Source organism: Emiliania huxleyi (genome assembly GCF_000372725.1).
Source record: "Emiliania huxleyi CCMP1516 unplaced genomic scaffold EMIHUscaffold_98, whole genome shotgun sequence".
In the NCBI taxonomy this organism is placed as follows: Eukaryota; Haptophyta; order Isochrysidales; family Noelaerhabdaceae; genus Emiliania; species Emiliania huxleyi.
The window spans coordinates 301057-320280 of NW_005194754.1; the positions used below are offsets into that span (position 1 = coordinate 301057).

The 19224-nt window shown below is 64.3% G+C and overlaps 4 protein-coding genes across 4 annotated transcripts in view; 2 read left to right on the top strand and 2 right to left on the bottom strand.

Moving 5' to 3' along the window:
• Positions 1–2413, top strand: part of EMIHUDRAFT_108024 (hypothetical protein) — a gene marked incomplete at both ends in the record, with an annotated part of 6288 nt that extends 3875 nt beyond the window's left edge. The window contains 3 exons of the mRNA XM_005756283.1: positions 268–1729; positions 1802–1918; positions 2011–2413. Of these exons, the coding sequence (XP_005756340.1) occupies positions 268–1729; positions 1802–1918; positions 2011–2413 (1982 nt within the window). The remainder of the gene's footprint in view (positions 1–267; positions 1730–1801; positions 1919–2010) is intronic.
• A 3065-nt stretch (positions 2414–5478) lies between these two features.
• EMIHUDRAFT_221703 (hypothetical protein) lies at positions 5479–5964 on the top strand (the record flags this gene model as incomplete). The annotated part of the gene is made up of 1 exon (XM_005756284.1): positions 5479–5964. One exon carries the CDS (start codon positions 5479–5481, stop codon positions 5962–5964), a length of 486 nt encoding a protein of 161 aa, XP_005756341.1.
• Positions 5965–6354: 390 nt separating this feature from the next.
• On the bottom strand, positions 6355–10074 carry EMIHUDRAFT_466319 (hypothetical protein; the record flags this gene model as incomplete). The annotated part of the gene is made up of 11 exons (XM_005756285.1): positions 6355–6660; positions 6800–6937; positions 7012–7174; positions 7328–7368; positions 7555–7737; positions 8095–8180; positions 8222–8237; positions 8491–8586; positions 8667–8895; positions 9010–9305; positions 9378–10074. Coding segments are annotated over 11 exons (2251 nt in total), but the record flags the coding sequence as incomplete, so codon positions are not given.
• Positions 10075–13061: 2987 nt separating this feature from the next.
• Positions 13062–14081, bottom strand: EMIHUDRAFT_54168 (hypothetical protein; the record flags this gene model as incomplete). Its single annotated transcript, XM_005756286.1, has 1 exon — positions 13062–14081. A coding segment is annotated over one exon (1020 nt), but the record flags the coding sequence as incomplete, so codon positions are not given.
• Between the last annotated feature and the right edge of the window lie 5143 nt (positions 14082–19224).

Genomic DNA, 19224 nt, shown 5'->3' on the forward strand with positions numbered 1-19224 from the left:
CCCCCCCCCCCCGGGGGGGCGGCCCCACCCCACCCCCTTTTACCCTAACCCCAACCCCCCCCCCCTTTAACCCTAACCCTACCTCCCCCCCCCCCCCTAGACCCCGACCCCCCCCCCCCCCCTTTCCGACCACTCACCCCCATCCGCCCCCCAAGGCCCACTCGAGCACGCGAGGCTGCTGTGTCGTGTACGACGACGGCGAGACGCGCTACCGCCGCCTCTCGTTCCACCATTATTACTGATTCAGTATTACTTCCTGAGGAGTAGGCGATGTGGTCTACCACCGCCTCCTCGGCGAGGGCCCCGGCCGCGAGGAGTGGGAGGTCGAGGCGGGCGGCGCGACGTCGCCGCCTCGCGTCAAGGCGGCTGCCGCGGGGCGCGCTGGCGCCAGCGGACCAAGTAAGCGGCGGCGGGCGGCGGCGGCGGCGGCGGCGGCGGCTCTGGCAGAGCCTCCTTCGGGAGCCGCCGATCGAGGACCGCCCACCTGCCGCGCGTCCACGCCGGCGGCGGCCGTGCTGAAGAGGCAGCGCCGGGACACGCCAGGGAAGCCCGCGTGCGGACGCGGCGCTTGCCAGCCCGAGAAGAAGCCTAAGTGGAAGCCCGCCGCCGGTGGGTGGACGCACCGGGCGGAGGAGGCGGAGGCGAGGACGAAGAAGGCGGAGGCGGTGGCGGAGGCGGAGGCGAGGACGAAGAAGGCGGAGGCGGAGGTGGGGGCGGGGGCGGAGGCGGAGGCGGAGGCGGAGGCCAAGGCCCCGCCCGCCTCGAGCGCGAGCAACATCAACGTCGCGCGGCCGTACAACGAGGGCGACGCGGCGGTGCAGTGCGAGCGAAACCCGCTGTGTCTCAAAGGCAACCGCCACGCTGGCTTCTGCCGCCTGTCGCGCACGAAGCGGAAGCGGCCCGCGGCAAGCGGAGGCGAGGGCGAGCAGCCTGGCGAGCCTGGCGGCGAGACCTCTCCTCCGTCGCTCGAGCGAGACTCGAGCGCGCCTCCTCGCCCGCGGCGGCGGGCCGTGACCGGCCGCCCGCGGCTGCCCCGGGGCGACTCGGACCTCTCCGCCCTCCTGCAGCCGTTCTCGCTCTCGTACACTGGCGGAGGCGCCGAGGCGGGCGGCGCGGCGGCGACCGCGCTGCTCTCCTCCCGGACCGCCTTCTCCCTCGACAGCGAGAGCGGCGCCCTCACCTTCTCCGGCAGCGAGTGGACGGATGCGGAGCGAGTCGTGCTGCTCGGGGCCGGCGAGCAGCCGGTGGCGGTTGCCGTGGTGCGCGTGCACGAGCCGCTCCGCGTGCTTGAGGTGCCGCTTCTAGCGGTGGCAAAGCAGAGCCGCGGGCTCGGGCGCGGCGCGCTGCTGGCCGCACTTCTGGTCGGCCTCGGACGCCGCCTCGGCCTGCAAACCCTCGTCGTGCCGGCCACTGAGGACTCGCGCGGCTTCTGGCTCAAGCAGGGGCTGCGCGAGAGGCCGGACCACGAGCAGCAGAAGACCGCGCTCAAGAGGATCGACCACCTCCTCTTCAAGTACAGCGACACCACGGTGATGGCGCGGCCGATCGCGCCCGCGCACGGCCCGTGCGGCGCGTCGCACTTTGCTGAGGTCGGCGTCGCGCTCGACCGCAGCGGCTGCAGCAGCAAGCCGCTGGTGCTCACGCCGACGCAGGCTGCGGCCAAGCACAACTACGTCGACATCAACGACCGCGGCAACTTCTGGATGCGGCCGGGCGGCGTCGTGGACTGGTGCAAGCCCGTATCAGGAGTATAGGCATCCTTCATTCCAAGATCGGACCCCTGGCCAACACACGGGAACAGGTGCAAGCCGGGCTACGCCCCGCCGGAGCTGCTGCCTACGGAGTGGAAGCAGGTCCCGTACCCGAAGCTCGAGGCCTTCTACGGCGCGGACGGCGGAAGCCGCGGCTGGGGCTTGCGGTGCACCGCGGCCGCCGGCCCGCCGCGCCTTTGCGCATCCCCGCGCTCTCCTCCCCTCACCCCTCTCCCTCGGCCATCCCCTGCACGTGCAGCTGCAAGGGAGCCATTCGCGCCGACTCGGTTGTGGTGGAGGTGGTCGGCCGGTGCTTCTCGGAGGAGGAGCACGCGGCGCTGGAAGACAAGACCTACGCGGTTGGCTTCCCTGACGCCATCGTCGACGCCAAGCGCGCCGCGGGGGACCCGCTTCACTTCATCGACCCCACGACACACGGCGGCATGTGGCGCTTCGTCAACGACTCACAGGAGGCGCCCAACCTCTGCCTCTGCTACCATCCCAAGTTTGAGAAGCCCTCCCCCTCCAACGGCGGGCGCGGCGTGCTGCCGACGCGCGCCTATCTCAAGGCGAAGCACGACATCGCCCCCGGTGTCGAGCTCACCTTCAACTACGGAGGCTCCAAGGAGGGCCGCCGCTCAACGTACCCTCGCTCGTGGTAGAGCGCGGAGGCGTGAGCACAGCGGCGCGCCTAGCTCGCGCGCCGCGGCATGGCCAGAGCTGCTCGACTAGCCATAGCGGCCCGTCGGTGCCTGGTAAGTGTATTGGCCGGAGCGAGGATGCTGAGTAGCCTGCTCTTCCCGATATGACATCGCGCTAGTCCTGGACTGAATCCCCCCTCCCTGCACCCTTTGGAGACCTCTGGGCCTGCCCCCTGGTGGAGATCTATAGATTCCACTTGAAGCCTTAGCGTAGCTTGTCTCCGCTTCGTGCGCTCACTGCTCTAGAAGTGATGCGCAGGTGGTCGGTATGTGTCCCAATGGCAACCGCCCAACCCGCACTGTCGGGTGGTTGTGTATATCGACGCGTTGTGCGCCGGTTCTCAGGCTCGGATGTTGATGGTTTTGAGATGTTGTTGTTGGACTCTCGAGGTTTTGAGGCATGTTGTGCGAGTGGGCCAAAAGCGTCGAAAATGTCCCCAAAAAGCGTGTCTCGAGTTTGTGTCCGCTACGCAGCCATCGCGGGCTGCCAGGACGCACCGCTCGCGCGTTCTGCACACTCGGTGGACCCCACCGAGTGTGCAGAACCAACTGGAGTGGGTAGACTCGACGCCGAACTCGAGATGTAGCGGACACAAACTCGCCGCCGAGCGTGCCACCGAAGGCGTCCCGTCGGAGGTGATGGAGTTTGAGACCTGAGGCTGCGGAGGTGACGCCTGAGGTACCGGCCCGTGCACAGCGACTCAGCCGGCGACCGCCACGGGCTCAGACGAGACTTGTCGACGCGTTCCGGCTCAGCTTCACCGTGGTCATTGGGCGTCTGTCGACGTCAGGACCACCCATACAGCTCGCGGGTTTGAGGTCGCAAGAGCCAAGATGGTGGCGTTTGGACATCCCAATCATCACACAAGACAGCCTGTAGGTGGTGGCGGGACGGCGCAGTGTCTGCGGCACTCGGCAGTAGGCACCCGCGGCACGGCCCCGCTGTCGGCTCTCGCGGGCTGCGGAACCGGCCCCAGAACGGGACGGTCCGGGCAAGTGTGGCAGATCCTGCGCTAGTATGGGCACCCTCTATCATAGCACTACTGATCCTGGTCATTAGAGCTGCCAGGAATAGCGTCAGGAGCCGGTAGGAGTCAAAACCTCTCATATTTGAGACATCGTGGCCCATATACTCGCACAACGAGCCTTTGTTGCCCATTTGTCTTGTTGCCCTGATCGTTGAAACCCGTTTCATTCACCGAATACGGAGGATGGCCGGTGATGCGGTGAACAAGTTCACGGCCGATCTCTCTTGACACGGCGGAGAGTGTTCGGTTCCAGCAGTACACGCTGCTCTGCTGCCCGTCGAAGATATCTGTAGCCGTGATGTAACGTAGGTGTATAGTCTAGACGCTAGAATGCGTTTCTTTTCAAGCGGAATTTAGTTTCCTCTTGCCGATGTGTGTGCTAGTGCGTAGGACTTTCTACTGTAAGTGCCAGTGCGCGAAAGATGTTCTTTTCAACCTCCCCTGCCTAGATAGACGAGTACAGCTAAATAAAGAGTACCCGGGGCTTCCCACCCATGAGTGTGGGGGGCCGTGAACACCTGCTCCGTTATTCGCCTCCACCCAGGGATTTTCAGTGACAGTGTATGTGGCTCTTACGATTTTGGACACCCAGGGATCCTTGATCATATGAAGGTGGAGTGCGATTTCGGGCCCGGGGTTAAGAAAGAAAGAGAGAAAACAGACAACCCAAGTGCCAAGAGAAAAAGAAAGAAAACAGAGAACCCAAACGAGGGATGGGGGAGGAGGACAGGGTCCACACCTGCACGAGCAGGATTTTGGAAGGACGATCAGGGGGACAGGTGGGCTCTCCTGCTCCTGACAAGGGACACGACAGGCTCGCAGCGCGGTGCACGGTGGAATCCCAACTCCACTGGCGGTCTCATCTCAGTCTAGCGACCTAAAAAGAAAGAAAACAGACAGCCCAAGGGAGGGATGGGAGGACGGCAAGGGATTTTAGCCCAAAAAAAGAAAGAAAACATAGAGCCCAAGGGAGGGATGGGAGGACGGCACGCCGCCACCACACAGGGATTTTAAGGAGAGGAGTGTGGTGCTAGCCGTCGCCCACCCTCGGGCGTCTACCACATCCTATCTCTCTTCGCAGTTTCTCACCAATTCTCGCAGCGACCTTCATGCCACCTCTCGTTCTTCCCACTCTCGTCCTCGTTCTCTCTCCTGCTGTTTCATCCTCTGACTCATCGCTCTCCTCGGCCTCGTTCTGAGACGCCGCTGCCGTCTGCCTTGCTCTCGCTGCTTCTCTCGCCTCTCTGCGTAACTCCGCCCTTCCTCGCGGCATAATTTGGCCCCTCGAGTTTATCGAGATCCTCTCGCGCAAGAAGAGATTCGATTTCTCTTTGTGTGAGGGAGTTTAGACTATAGTCGAGCGCGTCGGAGAGGTGTTTCGACACCGAGTGTTTGAACGTTTCTTCGCAGAAGAAACGTCGAGAGAAAAAATCTCTCGCCGGTGTTCACAGAAAAAATCTCTCGGCCTTAGCCGCCGGTACGTCAACAGTGCGATAGCCAAGTATCGCACTGTTGGGTCCCGATGGTGTCCCATCACAAATTCGTGCTGTCGACAGATCATGTCCCTTGGTCGACTGCACCCGCCTTTGGACGGTTCTCCGACATGCTTAGATGAGTCTTTTTGTCTTTTTTGGCCTTCACCAGTGCGAACGAACATATTCTTGCTCGTAGGAGCCGCTCGTCTTTCGTCCGAGCAAACGTGCGCCCGATCGCCCCATTAAGCACGTGCGAAGGGTATCCGAGCGCCGTAAACTCCTTGAGCTTGCTCGTCACGCTGAGTGCGAATCCCTCGTCATCGCTTGCAATCGCCATTGTAAAATTCTCTTAGTGCCTTTGCGCGCCAAAAAAAGAAAGAAAACGCAACAAGGGAGGGATGGGAGGACGGCACGCCGCCACCACACAGGGATTTTAATAGTGCGCGCCAGTCCCGTGCCCCGCACTGTCAAAATTCTCTTTGTGTCACACCAAAGCTCGCTACCGAATTCGCACACTGTGGGGATGTACGCACTTCTCCTCGCTGCGGCGGGGCCTAGCCTGCCACCGCAGGCTGGAATCCGAGTCTCTCGGCGCGGCGTTTTTGCCATCGCCGGATTGACGCCACTGGCAGCCTCTGCTGAGGACGTGGCCAACCTTCTGTACGCAAAGGCAGACGCCTCTGTGTTTGTTGGGACCTACACGGACCCGATGCATCCCGGCGGTACGCGGGCCATAGCCCTCACAGACACGCGGATCGGAGCTTACCAACTCGCCCGCATCGTTGGTGGCGGCGGCGAAGGAGAACCGCCGTTGTACGAGCTGCCGGCGATGATCTCGCCCGCCCCGGGCAAGAGCGGCGAGTGGCAGATCACCATCGACTTTTCACCAAAGGGTGGGCCGAAGGACTTCACCGGGTACTGGGACGGTGACGGCATCCGTTTCCCACCGACTCCACGGCAGGTGGAGCGTGGCCTGACGTCCGGCAATAAATGGCCGAAGACGAGTTGACACTGACTAGCCGGGGGTTGGGAACAAGTTCTGTACTGTTGTGACATCCGAAAAATAGTGAACAACAGAGAGTCAGAGAAACAACCCAGCGCTAATACATAACACGTACCCCATGCACAACGCGCACGCGACCCAGAGTGCAGTCTGCAGAGAGTTGTGGCTTGTGCTTTGCCGTTTGCGCATCCGCATCGATGGTTTTGCGATGGGTCCGATGTGTCAATGCTGATGTATGTGTGTCTCTGTCTGTGTACGTGTTCGTGTGAGGTGTCAGGTGCGCGTTGCACTCCACCGCGATCGGGAGTCGCTGCGAAGAACGCCGTCCGCCGTCCGCCGTGATCGGTGCAGGGCGCAGTGAGTGCCGCGCCGGCCCTCAACATTTGGCCCCGCCCTCTAGACCGCGGTAAGCTTCGTCTCTGCGAAGCCCTGGCCTAGCTTCGCCGTCTCGCGGACGCCGAAGCGGACGGTCCACTCTCCTGCGCGGGCCGACTTTGTGCCGTCGAGCGCCGTGAGTGCAAAGTCGGTGAGGGCGGGGTACAAGTCGACGGACACCGTCTGCCCCGCCTCGACGTGCACGCGCTCGAAGCCAAACAGGCTCTGGAGCGGGGCGCCGTCCTTGCCCGCGCCGGGTGGGACGAGGAAGCCTACACCGCAGCAGGGGGTGGGCTCGCTTCCGAAGGCGGTCTCGCGGGCAAGTGTCTAGGCGTCGGTGCCGAGCACGGCGTCGTGTGCGTGTCTAGGAAATGTCTCGGAAGTGTCTAGGCGTCGGTGCCGAGCACGGCGTCGTGTGCGTGTCTAGGAAATGTCTCGGAAGTGTCTAGGCGTCGGTGCCGAGCACGGCGTCGTCTGCGTCCATCGAGCCGTGGTTGGTGACGGAGACGGTGTAGCGGACGAGGCGCGCCCTCTCCCCCTCGGTGAACTCTGCGCGCGGGAACGTCTTTCGCGCGTCCGCAGTCTCGCGCAGCATCGCACGCACCTGCCGGCCGGGGCGGGCGGCGGCGTCAGGCTGCCCCGCCCGCGAAGCCTCGCGCCGCGCCACCGCCGCGCCACCGGGTCGAGGGAGAGAGTCGCGCTCGACGCCGCCAGCGAGTAGGAGAAGGTGGTGTAGCTGAGGCCAAACCCGAACGGGACCACCGGCGTGCCACTGTAGAAGCGGTGCGTGCGGCCGGGGTTGGTGCCGTTCTGCTTGCCGCAGCCGCCGCGGCAGTCCGGCCTGGGGAAGGCGGACGGGCCGGGTCGCATGTGAAGTCGAAGATGGAGACGCTGTCCGCGTACGCCTATTTGGGGTGACTGTAATTCGATCCGTCATTCTAAAGATCGCATCACGGACGGCTTCCGCGCGTGCCTTTGGGTAGACGGTCTGCACGGTGCGGCCCGCGGGGGAGGCGTGGCCGAAGAGGAGCTCGCCTTGAGAGGGGTCGGAGGGGCGGAGGGGAGGAGGTGGGTGGGTGGGTTGGGGGGGGGGGGGGGGGCACGAGGGCGAGGCCAGGGGCGGTTGAGCCGCTCGCCGACTCCGAGCACCTGCGAGGGGGCACGAGGCTTTGGGAATGAGGAGCCCCGCCCGCCGGCGCCGGGCGCGGCAGTCTGCCGCACCGTGACGGACGGCTGGCCGAGGTGGAGGACGGCGCCAATCTTTGGGTTGGCGAGCTGCTCGCTCAGGTCGAGGGGCGTCGCCGTGAAGAGGACGAGCACGACGGGCTTCTTGGCCGCGGCGGCAACCTCGCGGATGAGGGACGCCTGCGCCGCGGTGAAGTTGATGCTGCTCGCGTCGTGCTCCTGCGTCGTGCACAGGAAGGGCGGCGCCCCTCGGCTCGAGCCAGCCCCTCGGCTCGAGGGCGGTGCTGGGCAGGGAGGAGGGCGGTGCTGGGCAGGGAGGAGGGCGGTGCTGGGCAGGGAGGAGGGCGGTGCTGGGCAGGGAGGAGGGCGGTGCTGGGCAGGGAGGAGGGCGGTGCTGGGCAGGGAGGAGGGCGGTGCTGGGCAGGGAGGAGGGCGGTGCTGGGCAGGGAGGAGGGCGGTGCTGGGCAGGGAGGAGGGCGGTGCTGGGCAGGGAGGAGGGCGGTGCTGGGCAGGGAGGAGGGCGGTGCTGGGCAGGGAGGAGGGCGCCTCGTGCGCCCAAGTCAGGTCCGTCCCCACCGCCAGCACGACCTCGTCGGCAGCTTTGGCGGCCTCGACGGCGGCGGCGACGCCGGAGGTGTCGGCCGAGAGGACGGTGGGCACGCCTGGCGGGGAAGGAGGGGGAGGGGGGCTCAGCTGGCGGGACCGCGTGCGCTACACGCCTCGGCGGGGCGGGGTGTGGCGGGGTGTGGCGGGGCGTGGCGGGGTGTGGCGGGGTGTGGCGGGGTGTGGCGGGGCGTGGCGGGGCGTGGCGGGGTGTGGCGGGGTGTGGCGGGGCGTGGCGGGGCGTGGCGGGGTGTGGCGGGGTGTGGCGGGGCGTGGCGGGGCGTGGCGGGGTGTGGCGGGGTGTGGCGGGGCGTGGCGGGGTGTGGCGGGGTGTGGCGGGGTGTGGCGGGGTGACTCGCCCAGCATCACCGTCGGCTGCATGCTCGAACGCGTCGCAACCGCGTCGGCGAGGGTCCAGTAGTGAGCGCCGCAGGGCTGGTGCGGGCCGTAGTAGCTGACGGTCGCCTGACGGCGCACGTGCGGGCTGGTGGGGGGCGGTGCGGGAGGGGAGCGGCGCGGGCGCTGGTGCGGGGTGGTGCGGCCGCCTTGCTGAGGTTTGCGTTCGGTCCGAGGATGGCGAGGCTGCCGGCCGCGGAGGGGGAGAGCGGGAGGGTCTTGTTCTCGTTCTTGAGGAGTGCGGCCGACTGCACCATCCCCGAGGTTGCGAGCGAGGTGGCGTGTGGCGAGCAGACGTCGGAGAGCGGGAAGCGCTGCAACGGTCCGGGCGGGTCGAAGTGGCCGAGCCGCATGCGGACGCGGAAGAGGTTGGCGAGCCTGTGGGCAGAGGAGGGGAGGGGGCCTCGGTCGGGGCAGCGCGGCAACCCTCCCTCGGGCGGGGCGAGGGGCGGGAGGCGGGGAGACGGGCGGGGAGAGGGGTGCGGAGCGCTCCGTGCGTCGATGAGTCGCTCGTCGATGATCTTCTTCTTGAGGGCGGACGGGGCGTACTTGCCGACGAAGGAGGTGCAGTCCACGTCCGTCCCCGCGCGGAGGACGCCCGCCACCGTCTCCTCCTGCGTCCAGTTCCTGTAGTGGTGCTTGTAGTACACGTCGGCGTCGGCGTCGCAGTCCGAGGTGATGTAGCCGTCGAAGCCCCAGTCCTTGCGCGCGACCTCGTCGAGCAGCCAGGACGAGGCGCAAGAGGGCACGCCGTTGATCGCGTTGTACGAGCACATGAGCCCCGAGACCTAGCATGCGAACAGGCGAGATGATGGTGGCCGTGAGGTGGTGACATGTGCAGAGCACATCCGCCCCCAGACCTTGCCCTTCTCGACGCAGGCCTGGAAGGGCAGCAGGTAGCTGTCCACAAGGTCCCGCCGCGAGATGGTGGCAGAAAAGTCGTGCCGCGTGTGCGTCTGCCCGCCCTCGGTCGCGTGCTCCATGCTGTTGGCCGCGTAGTGCTTGCAGCACGCCGACGCCTGGATGTGTGCGCCGCCGTCCTCGGGCGCCCGCTCCATCCCCGTCACAAACGCCTCAGCGTACTCTCCAACCAAATACGGGTCCTCGCCCGGCACCTCGATGTTGCGCCCCCACCGAGGCTCGCGTGCGAGGTTGATGACCGGCGCCCAGAAGCTCGACCCGGCCTGGCCTGCGTTCATCAGCGCCCGCGCCTCGTGCCCAATCTGCCGCCCCGTGAGCCGCCAGAGGGTCCGGTTGAAGGACATGCCTGTCGTAATGGGGTAGGCGAACTTGGTGGTCTGCTTGCCGCCCGAGACGCCGGAAGAGGCCTCCTCCCACCAGTTGTACGCGCTCAGGCCAAGCGACTTGATCTCTACGCCCGCCGTGTTCAGGTTGGGGATCTTTTCGTCGAGCGACATGCGGCCAAGCATGTCGGTGATGCGTTCGTCGATGCTGAGCGACGCGTCACACCATGGCTGTTTGTGATACGGCGCGGCAGTATCGACGCACGGGTTGTTTTGCCACGAGGTGGACGCTGACGCGAGCACTGCCAACATGTTGATGACAGCGCCGCGAAAGAATTCTGATACAATTGTACCGGGTGGCGGCGTGCCGTCCTCCCATCCCTCCCTTGGGGTGTCTGTTTTCTTTCTTTTTTTAGAAAACGCGGACGCCCAAGGGTGGACGACGGCTAGCGCATCACACCCCTCTCCTTAAAATCCCTGTGTGGTGGCGGCGTGCCGTCCTCCCATTCTCCCATCCCTGGATGATTTGTCCATTTTATTTCTTTTCTCCTCCCCCTCGTGTTTTCTTCGTTTCGTTCTTTATCCCTCCCTGATTCTCTACTCTGTATTGCTAAAAATCTCAATACATATTCTTTGCCCGTATGTGTATTCTTTTCTAAAATCAAAAATCTCTCTCTCTCGCGTGCGAGCCGCGTTTGAGTACGAGAGTACGGGGGGGGGGGGGGGGGGCAAGTAAACCGTTACATTTTTGAGCTAAAATTCTTTCTGGCGCACATGGGTTGTAAAATTCTTTAGACTTTACGCTGTGGTCCACGTGACAAACAAACGTCTCGCGCGCGCGTGAACAGGGCTCCAGGCCCCAAATTACGTGTGAGTGTTAGAGTTGTTTGGTATTGCTAAAAATCTCTCTCTCTCCACGTCTACGACGCACTCGACCCCGCGGGCCGAGTGCGCTGCCGGCTGGCATGGTCGCGCAATCCGCTGGAGGGGTGGAAGTGGGTCGAGGGCGACGAGGCGCGAGGACCGGAGTTTGTGCCGCTCGGAGCGCCATCCGCCTTTGACTCGCATGTCTGCTTCGCCGCGGCATCTCCCGTGGCGTGGCGCGGCGCGGAGCGGATCTACTACATGGGCGGGAACGGACCTCACTCTGGCGCACGCAACTCCTCTCTCGGCATGGCGACGCTGCGGCAGGACGGGTACGCAGGGCTAGCGGGTCGCGGCAGAGTGACATTGCAGCCGGTGCTGTGCACCGCTGAGCTGCTCACAGTGACGTATGACGCTCCGCCCGGCGGCGGCTCGCTGCGCATCGGCCTCGCCAACGAGAGCGCCGCGGTGGGCCTCTCGCTGTCCCACTCGATACCGCTCACGGGCTCCGCCACCGACGCGTCGATGCACTTTGAGGGAGGATGCGGCGGGCCGAGCTTCTACCCCTTTGTCGGCAAGATCGTAACCCTGGCGGTGGTCATAGAGGGGGGAGGCACGCTCTACACTGTCGGCTTTCGGCCGCGCGAGGGCCAGGCGGGGGCGGCGGGGGAAGAGGGGATGAGAGGCGCAAGGTTCAGCCGCAGCAGCGACTGTCCTTCGAGACTGTCCTCAACATTAGAGTACGCTGCCCGAGCGCGCTCCTCGGGATCAGCGCTCACGATTCCAGTCACGCGGCGCCCTAACTAAATCGCAATCACAAAGTTCTACGGCTTTACCACATTGCACATATACCAGCACGCAGCAGCCAGCAGCAAGCACGCGCTGGCAGCAGCTCTGATCGTCTTCTCTGGCTCGCTATTGCAATGTGTCACATGGCATCACACACACACCAGTGTGTATATGTAACGTAGCCTTGCATACGGGGGAAGGATCGAGTTGACGGAAATCGGAGGACGCGACCCTCTTCGCCACAGACGGTCCCGCGCCTCGCCGCTGTGACGGCTACACGACCGCGGCTCGTGTGCGTGTCGCCGTCTTTATCCGGAGTGAAAAGTCCAACGCACTCGTCGGTGGCGGCTTCCCCCAACCTGCGCCGCGCTCGGCGAACCTCGACAGCGCCTTCGGTGGCATGCACCTCTTTGCGACTGAAGCCTGGAGAGAAGCTCCTCTGCTGCGCACAGCTCTGCACAGTTGGCACAGCCCACTGTGCGGCTGCCACAGCGCTGTGACAGCGATGGGCTCGCCCTCACTGCCTCACTGGCCCTCTCTGTCACTTGAGACTTGTGCTGCGGCTTGTGTGAGCGACACTGCTCGGCGACTGCCGGCACACTGTGAGACCATGTGGTAGAGGGCCCACAGCGTCCTAATCTAAAATATGAGGATTCAGGAGTGCATGCACATGTACATGTACATGTGGGTGTGAGGTAAAACCACGCTACCAGCGCTTGGTCACATCGGCCCCGAGGTCAGATGACAGATCCAACTCTACTCTGTTGATGAAGATTGATGACAACACTTGCCTCTAGCTCGCTGGAGCCGAGCAGGAAGGAGGGCCTGGCGCACAACCCCTGTGCAACTCAGGGTCATTTCCCCTTTACTGTATATGTAGCTACCTTACACGTAGCTAGTACAAGTAGTAGTACGTGGCTGGGTTCACAGCGATTGTAGGAAAATGACGGGACCACTTGACGGTCGCGGCCTTCCGACTCGCGCCTCCGCCTCACTGGCACTATTGTAGCCCTGGCCGTTGCGCGTGCGGAGTTGAAGTTCCGGAGTGAAAATTCGAACGCGTTCTCTCACGGTGACCAAAAAATGTCCACCTCAGAGGCACCTCCGGAGGCAGGCCGCCGCACGCCGGCGACACAGCTCCAGCTGTCGAACTGACCCGCAGCTCCTATCAGAGCGGGAACTGTGACAAAAGTTGACTGAGGCGGTTGTCAGGAATCATCATACGGATCACATGGTGGCTCTCTCATGACGGGAGACCGCCCGACCACTCCTGGGTGGCACTGCCACCGGTGTCGCTCGACGTCCTGTTGACAGCGTGCCGACAGCGACACAGACCATGTGGGACGCGTCGAGTATCGACCTCTACTGCTTACCCAGCCTTCGAGTGTATCCTGGCTGTGGTCCCACACCCACTGGTGTCCATCTCAGAGACCGCAGGAGGTCATGAGGGTCGATGGGAGTGCCAACCCCACAATGCCTAAAAACCCAGCCCAGTACGGTACGCGCTCGCACGGACACGTGTGAGTCTGATTGACGTAGAGAGCCGACTCTTTGCGAGCGCCGTACAACCTACAACGTACTCCCTCACCCGGGGACATCACAGCGCAAGTCGCTCACGGCCTCGGCGTCACCGCTCTCCCGGCGCGCGCGCAACCTCGCCAGCAGCAGCATCTCGTAGCAAGCGGACGGGTGGTCAAAGAGCTGCTCCTTTACAGACGCCTCGACCTCCCGCCGCCTCAAGCCGAGCTGCTCCAGGCGGGCGATCGTCTCGCCGTCGAGCGGCGTGCCCTCGGCGGGCGGGTCACTGCCGGGCGGCGGCAGCCTCGCGTCCACTCCCGTGAGCCAACGGCTCGCGCGCACCGCGCGTGCGTCTGCGCGCTGCTCGGGCGACAGGCAGAGGAGCGACCCGACGAGCGAGCACGCCTCGGGCGAGACTGTGCTGGGCAGCTCGAAGCGGCCCGAGACGACGCGCCTCTTGAGCTCGGCGGCGGAACACGCCTGGCGAGGGGAGGGGGGGTGCGAGGTGCGCGGCGGCGGATGGCGGCGGGCGGGTGCAGTGCGGGCCTGGAAGGGCAGCACGCCCGCGAGCATTGTCGCGAGCGCCACGCCGAGCGACCACATGTCGACCTGCGGCCCGCGGTACACCTCGCCGCCGAAGATCTCGGGCGCGCTGTAGCAGGGCGTGCCGTACGAGCGGTGGAGCGCCGTCTCCCTCCGGCAGACGCACGCGAGCCCAAAGTCGATCAGCTGCACGCGCGTGAGCGAGCCGTCCAGCACGAAGTTGTCCAGCTTGAGGTCGCGGTGGCAGACGCCCGCCTCGTGGCAGTAGTCCACCGCGCCGACCATCTGCGCGAAGAGCGGCCGCGCGCGCGCCTCGCCGAGCCTCCGCAGCGAGGTGACCAGCTGCTGCAGCGTCCCGCCCGCAGAGTACTCCATCACGATGTGGATGGCGCGAGGCGTGGAGATGACCTCGAACAGCCTCGCCACGCCAGCGTGCCGCAGCCGCTTGAGCACCCTCACCTCCTGCTCCACCGTCCGCCTCAGCGCCGGCGTGTGCAGCTTGGAGCGATCGATCGTCTTCATCGCGGCGCGCTGCCTCGTCAGGAGCGAGACGACGAGCGACACGGACCCGAAGGCGCCCCTGCCCAAGGCCCGCTCTCGGCGGTACAGGCTGCTCGCGTCACACGCCGGGCTTGCCCTCCCAGAGTAGAGCCGGAGGGCGGACGCCGCCGCCGACGGCGACGGCCCTCGCTCCGGCGTCGCCCGGGGCGCCGGGGACGCGGTCGCGGGCCGAGCGGCAGCTGGGTGCGCAGACGCGGGCCGAGCAGACGCGGGCCGAGCAGTCGCGGGCCGAGCAGTCGCGGGCCGAGCAGTCGCGGGCCGAGCATAGGCGGGTTGTGCAGAGGCAGGCCGAGCAGAGGCCGGCCGAGCATAGGCGGGTTGTGCAGAGGCAGGCCGAGAGTTCGGTCGAGTCGAGGCTGGCTGAGCGTAGGCGGGCCGAGAGGTGGGCTGCACCGGCACACGGGCGGCGGAGGCGGCGAGGCGCAGCGCCGGGCTGGCGTGCGGCGTGACCGGACGGGAGTGCGGCCGTGGTGGCGGAGGAGGCGTGCGCCGCACCCCGGGAGGAGTCATTCTGCCGGGCCGGAGCGCCGGGCTCCTCGCCATGATGGCCAGCCGAGGCACGGGCGGCTGGCGGTGCGTCGAGTTGGTAGCGTTGGCAGCGGTCGGAGACACCTCGGCCATAGTGCAGAGCCGCGAGGGACGGCGGACAGGCGTGCTGCCTTTGGGCGGCTTGGGACTCGGGCTGTGGAGTCGTGCAGAGAGCTTGGTGAGATACGATGAACTTTTCTGACGGCCGAGCGGCGTCTCGAGCTGCACGTACACGCGCATGTTGCTCCACTCCGCCGGATCGTCTGTGGCCCGGAACGTCTGTGGCCTTCTGACGCGTGCGCCCCGGGCCCGCAGGCCGTGTGCTTTTTGAGAGAGGCTCGTCTCTTGAGAACTGCGGCTACGACGGCGCTCTAGCTCGCCAGCGCAGCGTTGCGGCAGTTCAACTTTTTTGAACTTTTTGTGCCTTCGGCTTTTTTTGAAAAACGGAGCGCACTCACACACTGGCACGAGAGAGAGAGAGAGAGAGAGAGAGAGAGAGAGAGACCGCCAATGGCCGTTATCCGTTAGTGCGGACGTCGCCGCGGCTCGCCTCTGCCGCGGCGGCTGCTGCGCGCACGCGGCGGCGCCGCTCTCTCGCGAGACGGCTGGCGACGCGGCTCGCCGCCGACGTACGGTGCGCTCGTCCGACGGTCCGCAGCGTGGCGTGCGCGGCGTTGAGCGCCGCTCTGCGAGCGCCTCTGCGCCTGCACTGCCTGTCTCTGTTGCTGGTGGTGGTGGTGGTGCTGCTGCTGCTGGTGCCGATGCTGCTGCTGGCGCGGCGCGGCTGTGCGACTGGGCTCGACGCGCGCGTCGCGAGCGTCTGACGCGGCGGGCGGCGTCGGGCAGGTGCGCTTCTCTCTCGGGTGGTGGTGGTGGTGCTGCTGCTGCTGCTGGTGGTGCAGATGCTGCTGCTGGTGCGGCGCGGCTCTCCGACGCGACTCGATGCGCGCGTCGTGGCTATCTGACGCGGCGGGCGGCGTCGCGGGCGGCAGCGGTGGCGGCTCGCGGGTGGAGGTGGAGGCTGGTGGCTGTGGTGGACTTTGAGTTTGTTTCATGGTCGAGTACGGGGACCGGGGGGTCAACCGGGAGGCAGGGGGTTCAACCAGGCGACGGAGGACCGTGGGCCATCGCGGGGACTGCTGCGTACGGAGGACGCGGCAGGCAGATCCGGATGGTCTCACCCGGTGGGAGGCACCGAGGCGTCTTGGACGCTCAGCTCTACCTTAAGCTCCTGAGGGGCGCGTGGTTTTAACCACGTAGTAGGACTACAACCCACCACAGACACCCTCGCCACTCCTCACGTGTACACACTCCCTCACCCTCTCCTCTCTCCTCTCTCTCTCTCTCCTCTCTCTCCTCTCCTTGTCTGTGCTGTCTGCCTGACTCAGGCACTAATTCTGCCGATGCGAGATTGTGTGTGGGCTGCTCCGAGGGGGCCCTGTGCGATCCGATGGGTAGGGAGTCTGTGCCCGGGCGGTGTCCGGTGCGGAGTCTCTCTCTGATCCCACCTGTGGTGTTGGGTGTGAGGTCGTGGAAGCTTCGATCCCAAGGGGGGGAGCCGAGCCCACTCATAACCAACTCTCAGGGGCAGTAGGTGGGCGAGCTTCAGGCACGCTCATCTCGATCGTCAAGACGTTGCTACGCGCGGTCTTCCGCGGGGGGAGCTGCGTCGACGGGTGCGGGACCGCGGCGCAGCCAGTGCCGCGGCGAGGCCTCCGGCTGTTTGCGGCGGGCGGCTTGCTGCTCGCTGCGATGGCGAAAAACTCGTCTCGCCACACGCCAAGGGCTTATGCTCTGGCGAGACGTGAGGCGCATGCGCCCAGGAGGGGAGGGGGCATGCGTAACGACACTGCTAGAGATGCCTTTCGGGGCCCAGAGATAAAACTTCTGTGATGCCATGCGTGACCTAGTAGTGTCCCCAGCTATGGGCGTGTCCACGTTGGAGCCAGGTGTGGTGTGGGCGCGAGAATAGCTCCGCCGTTCATGGAGGCAACCGATGCGAGTCGACTGGTGTGTGTCGTCGTGGTTTCGTATCAAGAATTCTCTCTCTCTCACTGGCACGACACGGGCGCAGACAAGACCGACGCCCTTGCCAGCCTCGGCGTGTGCCTCGGCCCCTGTCAGTGTGCCTGTGGTAGCGAGAGAGAGAGAGACTGCCAGCGAGAAGCCTGTTAGGCTGAATATACTTTTCCTCTCGCACCCCGTCTCTTTTCCTTTCTTTTTTCTCTACAGCACCCTCTCTTTTCCTCTCTCTTTTCCCGGGGAAACCATCAAATTTTCCGGGCTCTGAGCCGAGACCCGAGTCTGAGGCTCGTTTGGGGCCGGCCCAAAATCAGCCAAATCTGCGAAATACCGGGTATTTTGCGGGTATACCTGGAAACCCCCGGTATACCTGAAAAATACCCTGGTCCCTGCGACCGCCTGGGTATCGTGCCGATTTCCTCAATTTTGCCTCAGATTTTGCCCCAGACCAGCTCTCAGACTCAGGGAAACTCGCTCGCGAGTTTCCAGAATGGTCAATGGAGCACCAAACACCCTCTGTTTTCCCTGGAAATTTCCGGAAACGCAAAGTGCTGGGGACCCTCTGTTTTCCTTTTTGTTTGCCGGAAAAGTATATGCAGGCCAAGAAGCCTGAGGGAGGGTGTAGAGGATGTAGATAGAGTGTAGAGCGCTGTAGAGCTGTAGAGATGTAGAGCGCTCTGGAGCGCTGTAGAGCAATGTAGAGCTGTAGAGCTCTACATCCGGCGCGGGACAGAGCGATGCAGATGTAGAGCGATGTAGAGGCGCTCTACAACGTGAAATCTCTACAACAAACTCTACCTCGAGGTACTCGAACTCGAGTACATCAAAAGCGGCGAACGAGGCACGGACGGTCGCTCTCCGACATTAGGCGCGTTGCACTTGCCAGTGCTGCCCTGGCCTTCTGTCTGCCCGCCCAATGGGTGGCAAGTGCCTCTGCTGCTGTGGCATGCCTCACGGCTGCGACTGGCCGGCGCCTCGGCGCGTCAGCTCGGCTCGGCGTAGCGATAGTGGCCAGCGCAACTCGCCTGGACTCAACGCTCAGCCAGGAGCTCCCGCACGCGCTGGCGCGAGGCATGGCGCATGCAACGCGCAGCAATGCTCGCCTCGCCTCGCGCAAATGCGACCGTCCTCGCAGCCGACAGTCCACCGCCTGCTAAAGAAGCACAGCGACGAATGCGGCACCGGCGACGCATGGCAGGCTGGTCATGACGCAGTTATAGGGTGTTGGTGTGCCGTCAGAGTGACTCTCTGTGTGTCAGGGATAGTCAGGGCCGTTCATCAGAGCTCCAGTAAGCTCGGAGACACCCCACTAGTGCGGCTCGACCTCTTTGAGTCACTGCCTTCCCGGCGGGTTGGCTGTAGAGCCTCTACAACAAACTCTACAGCAAAATCGCGCTCTACAGTGCTCTACATCTGCATCGCTCTGTCCCGCGCCGGATGTAGAGCTCTACAGCTCTACAGCGCTCTCCAGCGCTCTATACATCTCTACAGCTCTACAGCTCTCTACACTCTACATCCTCTACACCCTCCCTCAGCGAGAAGAGCTGGAGGTCGCTAGACTGAGATGAGACCGCCAGAGTTGGGAGTCCACCAACCATCGTGCATCGAGGGGTCCTCCCGTAATCGACCCTATCCAGTGCTCAAGTGCTCAAGTCCACTGAGCACCGCGCTGCGAGCCTGTCGTGTCCCTTGTCAGGACACAGGAGCAGGAGAACCCCCTGTGGCCTGTGCCCCTGTGATCGTCCTTCCAAAATCCTGCTCGTGCAGGTGGGGACCCTGCCCTCCGCCCATCCCTCGTTTGGGTTCCCTCCTTTCTTTCTTCCTTTCGGGCTTGGGCTCAACAAGGTTTGCCTCTCGCACCCCGTCTGTTTTCCTTTCCTTTTTTCTCTACAACACCCTCTCTCTTCCTCTCTATTTTCCGGGGAAAACTCCGTGGAAATCGTCAAATTTTGGGCGCTGTCCGCGCTGAGCCGAGTCTGTGTCTGAGGCTGGTTTGGGCCCAAAATCAGCCAAATTTTAGGCCAAATCGGCAACATGCCGGGAATTTCGCGGAGAACCCGTGTATACCTGGAACTTACCCTGCGACCGCCTGGGTATTTTGTCGATTTCCTCAATTTTGCCTCAGATTTTGCCCCAGACCAGCTCTCAGACTCAGGGAAACTCGCGAGTTTCCAGAATGGAGCACCAAACACCCTCTGTTTTCCCTGGAAATTTCCGGAAACGCAAAGTGCTGGGGACCCTCTGTTTTCCTTTTTGTTTTCCGGAAAACCTTGTTGAGCCCAATTTCGGGCTCCTGTCCGGATAGCCGTATCGGATAGGGGGCAACAAAACCACACACAAAACTCTCTGACAGGAAAATCTCTCTCTCTGAGAGTGGTTAGTCTCCTGCTAGCCCGGCTCGCCGGGACCCGGGTGCCGGGAGGGAGGAGGGAGGTAGGAGGTGGTTGCTCCGCCGCTGGACTACTGGGTACTACTTACTGGCCGCCTCGGTAGGAATACACACACACAATGCGCCTGCGCGCTGCGGGCGGACCCTCACAGGTCACAGCTCAGCTCACTCGCTGGAGCTCCCAGACAGACCGCAATTAATTAGGCGGTGAGTGAGTTTGCAGTTTGGGTTTGGGCTTGTTTAACCCCA